We start from the raw sequence: 17,921 nt of genomic DNA, 5'->3' as shown, positions 1-17,921 counted from the left end.
ACTAAGGCAGTTCCTCCGACATCCACCAGGTGTCGCTGCTCCGCTGAAGTTCCCCGGCCTATTCCTAGTGAAGGTAAGTGCAAGTTTCGCAACACTTTTTTTTTTAAATGCAGCAATTTTTCCGAATCCGTCGGGTTTTCGTTCTGCCACGCCCCCCAATTTCCGTTGCGTGCATGCCGGCGCCGATGCACCACAATCCTATCGCGTGCGCCAAAATCCCGGGGCACTTCAGGGGAAATCGGCGCAAATATTCGGGTAACACGTCGGGAAAACGGGAATCGGCCCTTAGTAAATGACCCCCAATGTCTTCTTTGCTCAAAGGACATCTACTATCACATATACTGATGGTAGACTCCTATAACTTACCTGTATGTCGTCTGCTCTTCTTACTAAACCTTTTTATTACTTTCTAGCACAGCAGGATTATGGAAATATGGAGTTATATTAAATATGCCAATGCGCATATCCCCCTGAATCCGGAGCCGGAGAAGACTGCTGCAGCTCTACAGTGATGGTCTGCAGTCTCCTCTCTACTAATCCACGCTATACCAGAACCCAGAGAGGAACCTTTTTATCAACTTTTGATTTTCTTTTCCTGGAAGATTCTGGGTCAGCAGCCAAAAAGAAAGCCGAAAGCCCCCCTTCATCATGTAACAGGAATAGATTATAAAACAATAAACTTACTTAATAAAACATTATAACACTAACAATGATCATTATGTGTTATTCCACCTGGATTGGTGCCACCATGAAAGGACAGGAAGCGGTGGCCTGTCCCTACTCTCCAACACCACAGGGCTTATCCATAATCATTAGTAGGGATCCTTGACTAGGTCACTACACAGTCATTTCCAGATTTGATTTATCTGGGGTCTCATACAAGGGTGAGATAGTAACCTAGGTGTAAATGGAGAACTTCTGCCAGATTAGAGATGACATCAGTGATTAGCACTTACCTTGACAATTCCACAGTCCAAGCCTCAGTGTCAAGAAGAGGGCGACCATGACTCCATGCCGGCCACCACAAGAGTCCATGGATGGAAGATACCTGGAGCAGAGAGGAAACCAGACACTATAGTAGACACTGAGTATGGGGTCATTATGGTAGACACTGAGTATGGGGATCACTATGGTAGACACTGGTTATGGGGGACACTATGCTAGACACTGATTATGGGGGACACTATGGTAGACACTGTGTATGTGGGACACTAGGGTAGACACTGGTTATGGGGGACACTATGGTAGACACTGTATATGGGGGACACTATAGTAGACACTGAGTATGGGGGACACTATGCTAGACACTGATTATGGGGGACACTATGGTAGACACTGTGTATGGGGGACACTATGGGAGACACTGTGTATGGGGGACACTATGGTAGACACTGTATATGGGGTACACTATGGTAGACACTGAGTATGGGGATCACTATGGTAGACACTGGTTATGGGGGACACTATGGTAGACACTGTGTATGGGGGACACTATGGTAGACACAGAGTATGGGGGACACAATGGTAGACACAGAGTATGGGGGACACTATAGTAGACACTGAGTATGGGGGACACTATGGTAGACACTGTATATGGGGGACACTATGGTAGACACTGATTATGGGGATCACTATTGTAGACACTGAGTATGGGGATCACTATGGTAGACACTGAGTATCAGGAACACTATGGTAGACACTGAGTATGGGGGACACTATGGTAGACACTGAGTATGGGGATCACTATGGTAGACACTGAGTATGGGGATCACTATGATAGATACTGAGTATCAGGAACACTATGGTAGACACTGAGTATGGGGGACACTATGGTAGACACTGAATATGGGGGACACAATGGTAGACACTGAGTATGGGGGACACTATGGTAGACACTGAGTATGGGGATCACTATGGTAGATACTGAGTATCAGGAACACTATGGTAGACACTGAGTATGGGGATCACTACGATAGATACTGAGTATCAGGAACACTATGGTAGACACTGAGTATGGGGGACACTATAGTAGACACTGAGTATGGGGATCACTATGGTAGACACTGAATATGGGGGACACAATGGTAGACACTGAGTATGGGGGACACTATGATAGATACTGAGTATCAGGAACACTATGGTAGACACTGAGTATGGGGGACACTATGGTAGACACTGAGTATGGGGATCACTATGGTAGACACTGAGTATGGGGATCACTATGGTAGATACTGAGTATCAGGAACACTATGGTAGACACTGAGTATGGGGGGCACTATGGTAGACACTGTATATGGGGGACACTATGGTATACACTGAGTATGGGGATCACTATGGTAGACACTGGTTATGGGGGACACTATGGTAGACACTGTGTATGGGGGACACTATGGTAGACACAGAGTATGGGGGACACAATGGTAGACACAGAGTATGGGGGACACTATGGTAGACACTGTATATGGGGGACACTATAGTAGACACTGAGTATGGGGGACACTATGGTAGACACTGTATATGGGGGACACTATGGTAGACACTGATTATGGGGTCACTATGGTAGACACTGAGTATGGGGATCACTATGGTAGACACTGAGTATCAGGAACACTATGGTAGACACTGAGTATGGGGGACACTATGGTAGACACTGAGTATGGGGATCACTATGGTAGACACTGAGTATGGGGATCACTATGATAGATACTGAGTATCAGGAACACTATGGTAGACACTGAGTATGGGGGACACTATGGTAGACACTGAATATGGGGGACACAATGGTAGACACTGTGTATGGGGGACACTATGGTAGACACAGAGTATGGGGGACACAATGGTAGACACAGAGTATGGGGGACACTATGGTAGACACTGTATATGGGGGACACTATAGTAGACACTGAGTATGGGGGACACTATGGTAGACACTGTATATGGGGGACACTATGGTAGACACTGATTATGGGGTCACTATGGTAGACACTGAGTATGGGGATCACTATGGTAGACACTGAGTATCAGGAACACTATGGTAGACACTGAGTATGGGGGACACTATGGTAGACACTGAGTATGGGGATCACTATGGTAGACACTGAGTATGGGGATCACTATGATAGATACTGAGTATCAGGAACACTATGGTAGACACTGAGTATGGGGGACACTATGGTAGACACTGAATATGGGGGACACAATGGTAGACACTGAGTATGGGGGACACTATGGTAGACACTGAGTATGGGGATCACTATGGTAGACACTGAGTATGGGGATCACTATGGTAGACACTGAATATGGGGGACACAATGGTAGACACTGAGTATGGGGATCACTATGGTAGACACTGAATATGGGGGACACAATGGTAGACACTGAGTATGGGGGACACTATGATAGATACTGAGTATCAGGAACACTATGGTAGACACTGAGTATGGGGATCACTATGGTAGACACTGAGTATCAGGAACACTATGGTAGACACTGAGTATGGGGGACACTATAGTAGACACTGGGTATGGGGGACACTATGGTAGACACTGAGTATGGGGATCACTATGGTAGACACTGAGTATGGGGGACACTATGGTAGACACTGAGTATGGGGGACACTATGGGAGACACTGAGTATGGAGGATACTAAGGTAGACACTGAGTGTGGGGGACTCTATGGTAGACACTGAGTATGGAGGACACTATGGTAGACACTGAGTATGGAGGACACTATGGTAGACACTGTATATGGGGATACTTTGGTAGACAGAGTAGACAGGCAATTGGTTTAATTACTTTACTCCCTCTAGGGTCAGGTGGGCGGTCCTGGTCTGGAGCAGACAGCCTGGCACTGCCCACCTGACTGTATTGTTCCTAATTAGCCAATTTAGCAAAAAACTAATAGCACTGATTTATCGGGAATGATGGGGGCTTAGAGTTGGTGAAGGTGGAGAGATGTCCAGTTTAAGATACTAAAACAGGTTAAAATAGAATTTTCCATTTTCCATTTTGAGTCCACAATTGACTGACTGTCTTTGGGGGAAGCTGCAGCATTAAGCACGGCCTCAGGGAGATGACGCTGGAGAGGGGTTAATTTTAGAATGTTTTAGTAATGACGAAGCAATTTGGAAATATTTCCGTGGAAGTTTCTGTATTCTATATAGAGGAATTCTGCTTCCATCTGTCAGAGCTTCCTCCGGGTCACAGGCTTGGAGCGTTTCACTTTAACCACTTTTTGGGCACCATCACAACCTGCTTATCATATGTGGGGCACAGACACAAAAAAAACTTAAAAAATGTAAGAAAAGAATAGGCAACCCAGTTCTATCCGTTTGACTATAGCGGCAAATCATACAAGCTTCCTATGGCTATTGGTGGACAAGGGAGCGCCAATCTAAGCAATGGAGCTCAATGCCAGGCAGCAGCTGGAAAAGCCATTATAGTTTAGAACCTGCAGAAAAACCCAAAATACAAAGGGTTGGGTATTTATGCAGCTTACATAGAAGGTAAAAGAAAAAGTTGGGGACTCCCAACATGTCTGATGTATCTGGCACACACTGTGCATGTCCCAGGTGTAAGATTCCATAGAAGTCTATGGAGAGGAGAGGGGGATAGTGAGTTATAGCAGCTAGGTCTTCTGACATGGCTGCAGCAGGAGCAGCCTGATCTACCATGGCTGCTGCAGGAGCAGCCTCATCAGCCATGACTGCATCAGGAGCTGCCTCATCTAGCATGGCTGCAGCAGGAGCCGCCTCATCTACCATGGCTGCAGCAGGAGCCGCCTCATCTACCATGGCTGCAGCAGGAGCCGCCTCATCTACCATGGCTGCAGCAGGAGCAGCCTCATCTAGCATGGCTGCAGCAGGAGCCGCCTCATCTAGCATGGCTGCAGCAGGAGCCGCCTCATCTACCATGGCTGCAGCAGGAGCCGCCTCATCTACCATGGCTGCAGCAGGAGCCACCTCATCTACCATGGCTGCAGCAGGAGCCGCCTCATCTACCATGGCTGCAGCAGGAGCCGCCTCATCTACCATGGCTGCAGCAGGAGCCACCTGATCTACCATGGCTGCAGCAGGAGCCGCTTCATGTACCTTGGCTGCAGCAGGAGCCGCCTCATCTACCATGGCTGCAGCAGGAGCCGCCTCATCTACCATGGCTGCAGCAGGAGCCGCCTCATCTACCATGGCTGCAGCAGTATCCTCCTCATCTACCATGGCTGCAGCAGGAGCCGCCTCATCTACCATGGCTGCAGCAGGAGCCGCCTCATCTACCATGGCTGCAGCAGGAGCTTCTTCTTCCTCTCTTCTGCACCACTTGGAGCTGGAGATCTAAGATAGGACACTTCTATCCTCCCTATGAGATAAGTCTTTGCCATAAACTTCTATAATTACAGCAGCCATAAAGCAGCGCTGCGATAAATTATATGTTGTGTAGAATAACTGCAGGGCAGCGGAGATGCGGTCAATGAGGCCTCTCATTTTCGGGTTATTTTGGGGTCTGCAATGCTTTAGCAGATATTTGCTTTGCTTCTTTGGGATTGTACCCTGCGAGTTGCTGCGGCATTAAGGGGCTTTCCATTTAACACTTGGTGTGCCTCAGGGCTTCCTTGGGCTCTTTCACTATTACTAGTTTTCTATGGAGAAGGACGGTCGGTGCATAAAGCACAACATACAGGTAGGTGGGAGTGATATGTGTAGGTGCTCACCCCTTCTCCCATGAGTAGCCCCCATAGTATGTAATGTCTCCTCCTATTCCCAGGAAATTCTAAGTTCATGCACAGCACAGACATGTTCAGGCTGAAGAATAGAGATAACACTGCAAATTCAAGAAGATCCGCTCCAGGCGATGGAAGTAAACAAAATATTTTTTACTCCCTTAACCCTTTAAGGACAACTTAAAATAAACATTTCCCTTTTTGTCACTGCTCCTGCTACCCACACTGCGCTGACCACATGGGACCCTGGACTCTACAGGAGTCTCCTATAATACTTTTCTGATCTGTGACCTGCCATATCCTGACACCTTTCTATCATAGCCAGCAGTGGTCAGGGGTCAGCATGGGTGCTCTGACCGCTCTGTGACTACACCCCCCATACACAGCGAGCTGCCATGTCCTGTGTGTCCTGACACCTTTCTATCATAGCCAGCAGTGGTCAGGGGTCAGCATGGGTGCTCTGACCCCTCTGTGACTACACCCCCCATACACAGCGAGCTGCCATGTCCTGTGTGTCCTGACACCTTTCTATCATAGCCAGCAGTGGTCATGGGTCAGCATGGGTGCTCTGACCCCTCTGTGACTACACCCCCCATACACAGCGAGCTGCCATGTCCTGTGTGTCCTGACACCTTTCTATCATAGCCAGCAGTGGTCAGGGGTCAGCATGGGTGCTCTGACCCCTCTGTGACTACACCCCCCATACACAGCGAGCTGCCATGTCCTGTGTGTCCTGACACCTTTCTATCATAGCCAGCAGTGGTCAGGGGTCAGCATGGGCGCTCTGACCCCTCTGTGACTACACCCCCCATACACAGCGAGCTGCCATGTCCTGTGTGTCCTGACACCTCTCTATCATAGCCAGCAGTGGTCAGGGGTCAGCATGGACGCTCTGACCCCTCTGTGACTACACCCTCCATACACAGGGAGCTGCCATGTCCTGTGTGTCCTGACACCTTTCTGTCATAGCCAGCAGTGGTCAGGGGTCAGCATGGGCGCTCTGACCCCTCTGTGACTACACCACCCATACACAGCGAGCTGCCATGTCCTGTGTGTCCTGACACCTTTCTGTCATAGCCAGCAGTGGTCAGGGGTCAGCATGGGCGCTCTGACCCCTCTGTGACTACACGCCCCATACACAGCGAGCTGCCATGTCCTGTGTGTCCTGACACCTTTCTATCATAGCCAGCAGTGGTCAGGGGTCAGCATGGGCGCTCTGACCCCTCTGTGACTACACCCCCATACACAGTGAGCTGCCATGTCCTGTGTGTCCTGACACCTTTCTATCATAGCCAGCAGTGGTCAGGGGTCAGCATGGGCGCTCTGACCCCTCTGTGACTACACCCCCCATACACAGCAAGCTGCCATGTCCTGTGTGTCCTGACACCTTTCTATCATAGCCAGCAGTGGTCAGGGGTCAGCTTGGGTGCTCTGACCGCTCTGAGACCCCCATACACAGCGAGCTGCCATGTCCTGTGTGTCCTGACACCTTTCTATCATAGCCAGCAGTGGTCAGGGGTCAGCATGGGCGCTCTGACCCCTCTGTGACTAATCCCCCTATACACAGCGAGCTGCCATGTCCTGTGTGTCCTGACACCTTTCTATCATAGCCAGCAGTGGTCAGGGGTCAGCATGGGTGCTCTGACCCCTCTGTGACTACACCCCCCATACACAGCAAGCTGCCATGTCCTGTGTCCTGACACCTTTCTATCATAGCCAGCAGTGATCAGGGGTCAGCATGGGCGCTCTGACACCTCTGTGACTACATCCCCCATACACAGCGAGCTGCCATGTCCTGTGTCCTGACACCTTTCTATCATAGCCAGCAGTGGTCAGGGGTCAGCATGGGCGCTCTGACCCCTCTGTGACTACACCACCCATACACAGTGAGCTGCCATGTCCTGTGTGTACTGACACCTTTCTATCATAGCCAGCAGTGGTCAGGGGTCAGCATGGGCGCTCTGACACCTCTGTGACTACACCCCCCATACACAGCAAGCTGCCATGTCCTGTGTGTCCTGACACCTTTCTATCATAGCCAGCAGTGGTCAGGGGTCAGCATGGGCACTCTGACCCCTCTGTGACTACACGCCCCATACACAGCGAGCTGCCATGTCCTGTGTGTCCTGACACCTTTCTATCATAGCCAGCAGTGGGCAGGGGTCAGCATGGGCGCTCTGACCCCTCTGTGACTACACCCCCCATACACAGCGAGCTGCCATGTCTTGTGTCCTGACACCTTTCTGTCATAGCCAGCAGTGGTCAGGGGTCAGCATGGGCGCTCTGACCCCTCTGTGACTACACGCCCCATACAGAGCGAGCTGCCATGTCCTGTGTGTCCTGACACCTTTCTATCATAGCCAGCAGTGGTCAGGGGTCAGCATGGGCGCTCTGACCCCTCTGTGAGTACACCCACCATACAAAGCGAGCTGCCATGTCCTGTGTATCCTGACACCTTTCTATCATAGCCAGCAGTGGTCAGTGGTCAGCATGGGCGCTCTGACAGTCGGACTACACCCCTCAATAGGATAGGTGAAGTAGTCTTTGCCCACATAGTACAAGGCTGTGACCATACTATATATACATGATAGAAGTAGTAAGTCTCTGCTCTGCCCATATATACAGGATAGGAGTAGTAGTACTGTGCTGTGTCCACATATACAGGATAGGAGTAGTGGTACTGTGCTGTGCTTATATATACAAGATAGGAGTATAGTATTGTACTGTGTCCATATATACAGGATGGGAGTAGTAATACTGTGCTGCACTCATATATACAGGATAGGAGTATAGTATTGTACTGTGTCCATATATACAGGATAGGAGTAGTAATACTGTGCTGCACTCATATATACAGGATAGGAGTATAGTATTGTACTGTGTCCATATATACAGGATAGGAGTAGTAGTACTGTGCTGCACTCATATATACAAGATAGGAGTATAGTATTGTACTGTGTCCATATATACAGGATAGGAGTAGTAGTACTGTGCTGCGCTCATATATACAAGATAGGAGTATAGTATTGTACTGTGTCCATATATACAGGATAGGAGTAGTAGTACTGTGCTGCGCTCATATATACAAGATAGGAGTAGTAGTACTGTGCTGTGCCCATATATACAAGATAGGAGTAGTAGTACTGTGCTGCGCTCATATATACAAGATAGGAGTATAGTATTGTACTGTGTCCATATATACAGGATAGGAGTAGTAATACTGTGCTGCACTCATATATACAAGATAGGAGTATAGTATTGTACTGTGTCCATATATACAGGATAGGAGTAGTAGTACTGTGCTGCGCTCATATATACAAGATAGGAGTAGTAGTACTGTGCTGCACTCATATATACAAGATAGGAGTATAGTATTGTACTGTGTCCATATATACAGGATAGGAGTAGTAGTACTGTGCTGCGCTCATATATACAAGATAGGAGTAGTAGTACTGTGCTGTGTCCATATATACAGGATAGGAGTAGTAGGACTGAGCTGTGTCCACATATACAGGATAAGAGTATTAGTACCGTGCTGTACATATATAAGATAGGAGTAGAAGACAGAACTGAATTTGTCCCCCAGTCTTCCTATTTTTCAGGCTGATAAGTGTATGTATATAGCCGGGTTCAGACTGGGGCACAGGTGAACAGGTGGATCCATCGGTGATTCCGGAGCTAGGTGGACTCCAATCCCCTTTTCAGCATCCCAATTGTCCTATTCTTTCATGTAAGGAGAGATTATATAACAAACTGTACATGTAGCTGTACGGTGGTGGCATCGAGAAGGTGTTTTATCGCTGGGCCTTAGGCATCTCAATCCCACATTGTAACAGATAAGTATCAACAATGTATCCACATAGTAGGTGGAGCTCCGCACCCTGCAGTGGCCACCCTCATACACAAGTGATATGTATACAGAGTATGGTTTGGGCTGAGGCTATAAATAGATTACTACGTGGGCAGATCCACAAGGACGCATCCAATGACAAGTGTGATCCCACAAGGTAAAGCTCCCTTTACATTCCCGAATAGCATCTAGAAACAGTATGACAAACTCAGCTCAGCTTCAGCACTGCTACATCTGTATTCATAGAAACTTCAGAACTTTTAGGAAGTTTCATTGCTTTCACTTTGCTCCACTCACCCCTTACACTTCTACCATGTGATAATCAGTGAAAACAAGGCCCTGGCTGATACCTGCGAGCTACTAGCTCCACAAACAAGTTCACAATACCCATGTAGTAACACCTGTTATCAGTCTATACGCTGGGGCTGAGGTGTCGTCACAATGTATATGCGGGTGAGGACAGATCTACTCACTGCGTCTTTGTCCCGGAGAATTCCTGAGCGAGATCCAAGAAATTCCAGCACAATTAAAGGTCACATGAAAGAAGAAGACGACAGCGGCGGAAAGTGAGAAGAAGGGACAGCGACGGAGAGGAAACTTTCTCTTATTAATTTTTTCCGGCCCCTTTTCTTCATAATCCTCTTCTGTGTCCTGAAATCCCAGCAGCTCCACGAGAGTGGGCGGCATTACAGGAAGAGGCGGTGAATCACACCATGGCTGACACCAGAGGGAATACATATTTCTATACACTGTGTATGAAAAGTATTCAGACCCCTTTACATTTTTATTGCAGCCAATTGTACGATTTATAAATTTTTTTTTTTTTGCTCATTAATGTGCACTCTGCCCCCTATCTTGACAAAAAACAGATATATAGATATTTTTTTCTAAGTAATTAAACAAGAAAAACCGAAGCATCAAATGGTCAAAAGTATTCAGACCCTTTGCTGTGACACTCATATTTAACTCTCATGCTGTCCATTTCCGTCTGATCCTTCTTGAGATGGTTCTACTCCTTCATTGGAGTCCAGCTGTATTTAATTCAACTGATTGGACTTGATTAGGAAAGGCTCACACCTGTCTATATAAGACCTCACAGTGCATGTCAGAGCATATGGGAATCATGAGGTCTAAGGAACTGGGCAAGGAACTAAGAGACAGAATTGTGGCAAGGCACAGATCTGGCCAAGGTTACAAAAGAATTTCTGCAACACTTAAGGTTCCTAAGAGCACAGTGGCCTCCATATCTCTAAAATGGAAGAAGTTTGGGACGACCACATCTCTTTTTCGACCTGTGCATCCAGCCAAACTATGCAATCTTGGAAGAAGAGCCTTGGTGAGAGAGGTAAAGAAGATCCCCAAGATCAATGTGGCTGAGCTCTAGGGATGCAGTAGGGGGATGGGAGTCACCTATCACTGCAGCCTCCAGCAGTCCGGGCTTTATGGCCTCTCCTCAGTGCAAGACATATGAAAGCCGCATACAGGGGCACATTTACTTACCCGGTCCGGAGGATTTCCCGAAAATGCATTGTCCGACGACAATTCACTAAGATCGTGTGCCCAATTTTCTGAATCTGCCGCTTCCCCGCTCAAGTCCGTCGGAGTTCACCATCTTCCTCCTGGTGTATGTAAGTGTTTGTCCGTATCAGTCGGATCGTCTAACGGCCCCCGATTTGTGTCAGCCGGCGCCGCTGCGCCAAAATCCCCTTCTAAATGCCTGTCCCAGCAGCGCAAATCTGAAAATGTCGGGATGTCCGACTAAAGTGCGGTCCGCGGGACCCTTAGTAAATAAGCCCCATTGTGTTGTTGGAAGGTGAACCTTCAGCCCAGTCTGCGGTTTAGAGCATCTGGAAGAGATTTTCATCCAGGATATCTCTGTACTCTGTGCTATGACTTCTCCCAAGTTCTGGATTTAATACCAGGTAGGAGGGTCCTATGAGCCCTCCTGCGGTGTGTGTCTGCACCTATTCAGAACATCCCTGATGCTGATAATTAATTGACCTTTAGTACCCCTCAAGGGGTCCAAAACGTCGTGGTTTCCTTCACACTAAGTTTCCTCATTTATGTTTTACCAAGTCATATACGTATATATACTCCTGTATAATCCGAGTTTTTCAGCAAAAAAATGTGCTGAAAAACCCCACCTCGGATTATACAGGAGTCATAGGGGGTCATTTACTAAGGGCCCGATTCGCGTTTTCCCGACGTGTTACCCGAATATTTCCGATTTGCGCCGATTGTACCTTAATTGCCCCGGGATTGCCGAACGAAAACCCGACGTATTCGGAAAAACCGCCGCATTTAAAAACGGAAAATGTGTCGCTCGGGAAGCGCTTACCTGCACTCAGCCGGCCTCGGTGAATTCCGGTGCGTTCAGATGCTTTTCAGCGCAGCAGCGCCACCTGGTGGACGGTGGAGGAACTACCTTAGTGAATCCCGGCCGGACCCGAATCCAGCACAGAGAACGCGCCGCTGGATCGCGAATGGACCGGGTAAGTAAATCTGCCCCATAGTGTATAAGCCGAGGTGATGACGTCATAGTGCGCCAGCCGGCAGATCACGTGGACGCGTCCCTGACGGCTGTTACGGCAGAGAGAAGAAAAAAGAAGAGCCACGGGGACAGGAACATCGGGGAACTGCCGGAAGGTAAGTATGTAAGTTTATTTTTTATGTGCTGAGCAAACTGGGGGCTGTCTTGTTATATACTACAATGGGCTGTCTATATATTACAGGGGGCTGGTAGGCTATATACTACACTGGGCTGTCTGGCTGGCTATATACTAAAGGGGGCTTGCTACATAAATTCTCTAACTCTGTGACCAATTTCCCACCCTCGTTTCCCACCTTCAGCTTATATTCGAGTCAATAGGTTTTCCCAGTTTAGGTGGTAAAATTAGGGGCCTCGGCCAATACTCGGGTTGGCTTATACTCGGGTATATACTGTACCTCTTTCCATGGCTTCGGAAGGAATCTTTTTATGGCTATATAAAACTAATATGGGGTTTTTCTTACACTGAGTTTCGGTGAAACACCTCCCCCAGCTATGATGTCATCCTTGGTTTGGTGCTACACAGGATGATTTTATCATAGGTCACTCTGTATGTTCTGAAAAAACGGTCTAAGACCCAAAACATGTGAACAGAGAAGAACGGACTCATGTTTTTAAGAATAAATATGGTTTTTATTGCAGAATATTGCAGAATATTTTGCCATTTATTGCAGAAGTCTGTGTGTTCTGGATGCGCAGTTCCAGCATTTTCTTTCTCTTCCCCTGTAAACTATACAAGCCGAGGTTCTCCGCCCTGTCCACGGGAGTTCTTGGAGAGCTGTGGTCATGCATGTCGGAACCACATTAGTGCACCCCAGGTGAAAGTCCATTCGATCGGGTTCCACTCACTGTTCCTTTTGCTGTTGTGATATGTCACAAGGCTTCGCCCTCTGCCTTTCTTTTACGCATAAAGGGCTGCAGCCTCTTCTCTTTTTGGAGACTTCTCCAAAGTTATCTTCAAATTAGTACTTGTATTTTCACTGGCGAGGTCATTCAAGGCAGAAATACACGCGGTACCCCTATCCTGGTACAAAAAATAAATAAATATATTAAAAGGAATTTTATGTGATTGCGATCTGTACTTTCACTAAAGAGTTAATTGTACCTTGTGTCCAAATGTCCATGTGATCGATTATCCGAGGACTGCTTGAGATCCCATCCAAGATTCCTTACATTATAGGTCCAAGTGGGGGCCACAGGATCCTCCTAGGTTGATGTAGCCCTGGCCGGTGGATTGTATCTGGCCGCTCTAACAGACGTGTAGCGTTCACTTTGGTGACATCAGCCGCAGCTTTGGCAAGCGGTAGGGAACAAGTAAGCTCCTACACATTTCGGAAGATATTCCTTCTTTCTTCATCAGAAATCTTCAAATTAGAGGAGCGATCCCTCTACTCTTTGGGGTCAGCAGCGCAGCACAGGAAAAATCTGAAGAACCTGCAGAAGACAAGACCAAAGGAGATTGTGGTGACATTAGTGACTGGTGGGTCCTGATATGGAGACCCTCAACCATCCTCTCTACTCGGTCTAGGGGAAGGGTAAAGAGGATTTAGCATAGAGTCATGGACTTACCTTGCAATTCTCTGACTTCCTCTGCTGCTGCTTCTGCTGCTGCAGAAAAAGAAAGATGAAACATCAGTAATGTCACTGCACGGATACAGATAAGGGAGGAAGTGAGTGCCCAGAACAACTACCACCATCATCTCCCATTACCCATAAATTGCATAAAAGCTCAATGCCACCACTAGGGGGAGCTCATTGCCTCTATTAGAGTAGTGATACACAACCCTATGCAGTGAGCGCCCCCTAGTGTCCTCCAGAGGTAGAGAGAAAATAAGCCGATTACTCACGTCTGCTTCCTGCTGCCTCGGCTGAAGCACTTTGGTGTCCACCACCGGCGTCTTGGCCTAAAGGAAAAATGAAGTAGATAAAGTATGTAATGAGTTACCATTATAAGGTGGTAGACAATAAGATGATTCTGGGTCATGTCCTGTGGAACATTTAGTTCTCCTTGCAGCACACACTTACTGGGTAGACGGGTGGCTTGGCCCAGCGACGGCCTCCTCATCATCCTCATCCTCCGGTTCATCCTCCTCCTCGCTGTAAGACAAAGAACATAAATAAAGTATAAATCTAGTTCCATCGTCTTCTCTCTATCTGAATGGGGTAGTGGTCATGTGAAATGAAGTTTGTGACCCCCCCCCTGTTATTCAGCAGTGTGGCCCGGGCTATAGACTTACACAGTTTCCATTATATAAAACGGAGGTATCTTTAGTCTCCTCATCCTAAAATAGAAAACACAACAATGGTTACTGGTGATGCCAAAGCCAAAAACCCCAAAACAACCTCATATAAGCCCCCTGTGCCCTCATATACCTCTTGTGCCCTCCAATATTATCTTATTAAACAAAAAAGGGACCTACAGAATGAGCCCCTTCTATTTGGAGCCCTAAACAGAATAGAAGTATCAGGTAATTACCGTGTCGGGGGTTCCGATTCCATCACCCGGCACCGCCACCTGTTTGGGGAATGCGATAAGATACATGATATATACACATATACAATGCGCCCAGTCATAATAAATCCACCCCAATAACTTTTCTCATGATATAGATCATATACTTACTCCCACATATCTTCATCCTCCTCCTCTTCCTCCTCCTCCATCTCTCTGATGTTCCTTCTCCTCTCCTCCATCTGCCACAACTGCTCCTCGTCCATCTCCCTGATGTTAAACTCCTCCACCGCCAACTCCTCCACCTCTCTGATGTTATCTCCCTGCGCCATCTGCCACAACTCCTCCTCATCCAACTCCCTGCTGTTAAATGCCTCCACCGCCGTCTCCTCCACCGCTCCGATGTAATCTCCCTGCCCCATCCTCCACAACTCCTCCTCCAACTCATCCAACTCCCTGTTGTTAAACGCCTCCATCTCCTCCACCTCTCCGATGTTCCTCCTCTCCGCCATCTGCCACAACTCCTCCTCCAACTCATCCAACTCCCTGTTGTTAAACGCCTCCACCTCCATCTCCTCCACCACTCCGATGTTATCTCCCTGCGCCATCTCCTCCACCTCTCCGATGTTCCTCCTCTCCGCCATCTCCTCAACCTCTCCGATGTTCCTCCTCTCTGCCATATTCCACAACTCGTCCTCCAAATCATCCAACTCCCTGCTGTTAAACTCCTCCACCTCCGTCTCCTCCACCTCTACGATGTTCTTCCACTCCGCCTCTCCCCACAACTCATCCTCCAACTCCCTGATGTTAAACTCCTCCACCAACGTCTCCTCCACCACCTCGTCGTCCTCCATCCTATAAATAAATAAGACAGTCAGTTTTTCATGGGCGTACATGATGATCTCTACGGACAAGAAATGAGACATCAAGCATTTGTGAACTAGGGTATAAAATTCTTATTTGCCAAAACCAGCGTCAATGCAACTTAAGTCGAGAGGCTACAACCTAGTAAGTTAATAATACGCCAGCTCCCAATATACGGCTGGCAGCCATTACTAGAGGGCACTGACTGTATGTGGATTTACTTACATCTATGGAATAACTCGATGAAAAGTGTATACAGTGAGCTCCCCCTAGTGGTGACTGCAGGAAAACACTTTGACATTGTGTAATGACACAAACCAGGACTAGCCCCCCCATCCAACCAAACCCCCCCATCCAGTGACATTATCCTCTTCCTCTTTAGTGGATACACCCCCGTCTGCCTAATCCATCTACAGGGCCCCATCTATCTATAGATCCCCTCCAAAAGGAGCATTATCACACATATTGTACATAAATTGCAAGGATGGACTTACCGCAAAAATCACAAAAAAATTCACCAACCAGCACCAACTCTGTAAAAGATGAAAGAAGAAGTGGCCGTTACTGAAGAGAAGGAGCCATAATAGCAAAAAAATAAGGTATAACCAGAGCTGAGGACACAGTGGACTTACCTCAAACGCCTACAAAAAACCCTCAGAGGTGTGAAAGTTCCGCCGCTCCTTATATACCCGTGTGATGTCATAACGTAGGGAGGAGCCAACGGAACATTCCATGACATGACAAGCAGTTCAAGCCGATTCCTGGGTCCTGATTGCAGTTTATGCAGCTAATTGATATGCGTGATGTCATATTGTGTAGGGGAGGAGCCAACAACACCACAGCCAATCCAATCCCTTATAGATTAAATGAATACAATCTAAGGAATATGCCGTGTCATTTTAGTGTTGTCATTGTCTGGGTCTTTGGGGCTTCTACTGACACCTCTGTAGGACCCTCATAGTGATTATCATTAGAGATGAGCGAACATACTCGTCCGAGCTTGATGCTCGATCGAGCATTAGCGTACTCGAAACTGCTCGTTGCTCGGACGAATACTTCGCCTGCTCGAGAAAATGGCATCTCCCGCCGTTTTGCTTTTTGGCGGCCAGAAACAGAGCCAATCACAAGCCAAGAGACTCTACACTCCACCCAGCATGACGTGGTACCCTTACACGTCGATAGCAGTGGTTGGCTGGCCTGATCAGGTGACCCTGGAATAGACTAGCCCCTGCCTGCGCTGCTCGGATCATTCTGTATCTGGATGCCGCTAGGGAGAGAGCTGCTGCTGGTCAGGGAAAGCGTTAGGGTGTTCTATTAGCTTACTGTTAGGCAGGAGTGAGTCTACAAGAACCCAACAGCCCTTCTTAGGGCTACAATAACGTTATACTTTTTTTTTTGGTTTGCCTGTGGCTGGGCTTGCTGGCATTAGTAGTGCAGCTAGTACCATACTGTGAGGAATTTGCAGGGAGACTTGCTACCGTTGTGTTTAGCTCTTAGTGACACACATATCCACCTCAAACACCGAAGTGGGACAATTTATTAGGGGTTTGAGTAGAATTAGGCAGAGTCTGCTGATTTATTTTTTTTTTTACCTTTATTTCATTTTATAGCTCAAACTCATCTTGCAAAGCAGTGTGCTTTCAGTGTCGGCTACAAAATAGCCATAGAAGAACCCCAACGGCTTACTTAGGCCTACAATAGCGTTATATTTTCCTTTTTTTGTTTGCTTGTGGCTGGGCTTGCTGGCATTAGTAGTGCAGCCAATACCATATTGTGAGGAATTTGCTGGGAGACCTGCGACCGTTGTGTTTAGCTCTTAGTGACACGCATATCCACCTCAAACACCGAAGTGGGACAATTTATTAGGGGTTTGATTAGAATTAGGCACAGTCTGCTGATTTATTTATTTTTTTTACCTTTATTTCATTTTATAGCTCAAACTCATCAGGCACAGCACAGTTGTGTGCTGTCAGTGTAGGTTAGAAACTAGCCATAGCAATAGGATAGCATCGTTTTGTTAAAAAAAAAATGAAAATAAAAAAATAAACACAAAAAAATGTATTTGGAAAATGTTTAACCCGAGGGCTAGGGGTAGAGGATGAGGGCGTGGACGTGGGCGTCCAACTACTGCAGGGGTCAGAGGCCTTGGTCCTGGGCGGGGTGAGACACCACCTGCTGATGAGGGAGCAGGGGAACGCCGCAGAGCTACACTCCCTAGGTTCATCATGTCTCAAGTTATTGGGACTCGTGGTAGAGCACTGTTGAGGCCAGAACAGTGCGAAGAGGTGATGTCGTGGATTGCGGACAATGCTTTTAGCCATTTGTCCACCAGTCAGTCTTCCACGCAGTCCACCCATGTCACCGAAATCAGCACTCCTCCGGCTCCTCCACCTCAGCCTCCTTCCCCCCAGTCTGCCCCCTCCCAGCAAAATTTGGCATTTGAACCGGAATACTCTGAGGAACTGTTTTCTGGACCCTTCCCACAGTCACAAAC

General features: G+C 47.7%; 2 protein-coding genes across 5 annotated transcripts in view; both read right to left on the bottom strand.

Annotated features, from left to right (window-relative positions):
* Positions 1-10,256, bottom strand: part of LOC140118003 (oncostatin-M-specific receptor subunit beta-like) — a 31,559-nt gene extending 21,303 nt beyond the window's left edge. Inside the window, exons 1-2 of the mRNA XM_072135314.1 lie at positions 10,037-10,256; positions 957-1,048 (exon numbers count right to left, since the gene is read on the bottom strand). Of these exons, the coding sequence (XP_071991415.1) occupies positions 957-1,035 (79 nt within the window). The 5' untranslated portion in view covers positions 1,036-1,048; positions 10,037-10,256. The remainder of the gene's footprint in view (positions 1-956; positions 1,049-10,036) is intronic.
* Positions 10,257-12,722: 2,466 nt separating this feature from the next.
* On the bottom strand, positions 12,723-16,152 carry LOC140065748 (uncharacterized). Of its 4 annotated transcripts, XM_072113517.1 has the most exons (10): positions 16,060-16,152; positions 15,922-15,960; positions 14,735-15,418; positions 14,588-14,626; positions 14,349-14,393; positions 14,137-14,208; positions 13,959-14,015; positions 13,681-13,719; positions 13,217-13,545; positions 12,723-13,135 (listed from the first exon to the last, which is right to left on the bottom strand). In XM_072113517.1, the coding sequence occupies exons 3-9, from the start codon at positions 15,415-15,417 to the stop codon at positions 13,500-13,502; spliced, it is 981 nt and encodes a 326-aa protein (XP_071969618.1). In that variant the 5' UTR covers position 15,418; positions 15,922-15,960; positions 16,060-16,152; the 3' UTR covers positions 12,723-13,135; positions 13,217-13,499. The 4 variants fall into 4 exon arrangements, with proteins under 4 accessions (XP_071969618.1, XP_071969567.1, XP_071969456.1 ...); XM_072113466.1 differs by lacking the exons at positions 15,922-15,960; positions 16,060-16,152 and having other exon boundaries at positions 14,735-15,180; positions 15,217-15,911; XM_072113355.1 differs by lacking the exons at positions 15,922-15,960; positions 16,060-16,152 and having other exon boundaries at positions 14,735-15,911.
* Positions 16,153-17,921: the final 1,769 nt, after the last annotated feature.

This window comes from Engystomops pustulosus, chromosome 1, assembly GCF_040894005.1.
Source record: "Engystomops pustulosus chromosome 1, aEngPut4.maternal, whole genome shotgun sequence".
NCBI lineage: Eukaryota > Metazoa > Chordata > Amphibia > Anura > Leptodactylidae > Engystomops > Engystomops pustulosus.
The sequence above is the reverse complement of the archived record's forward strand: the minus strand, read 5'-3'. Positions and strand labels throughout refer to the sequence as shown.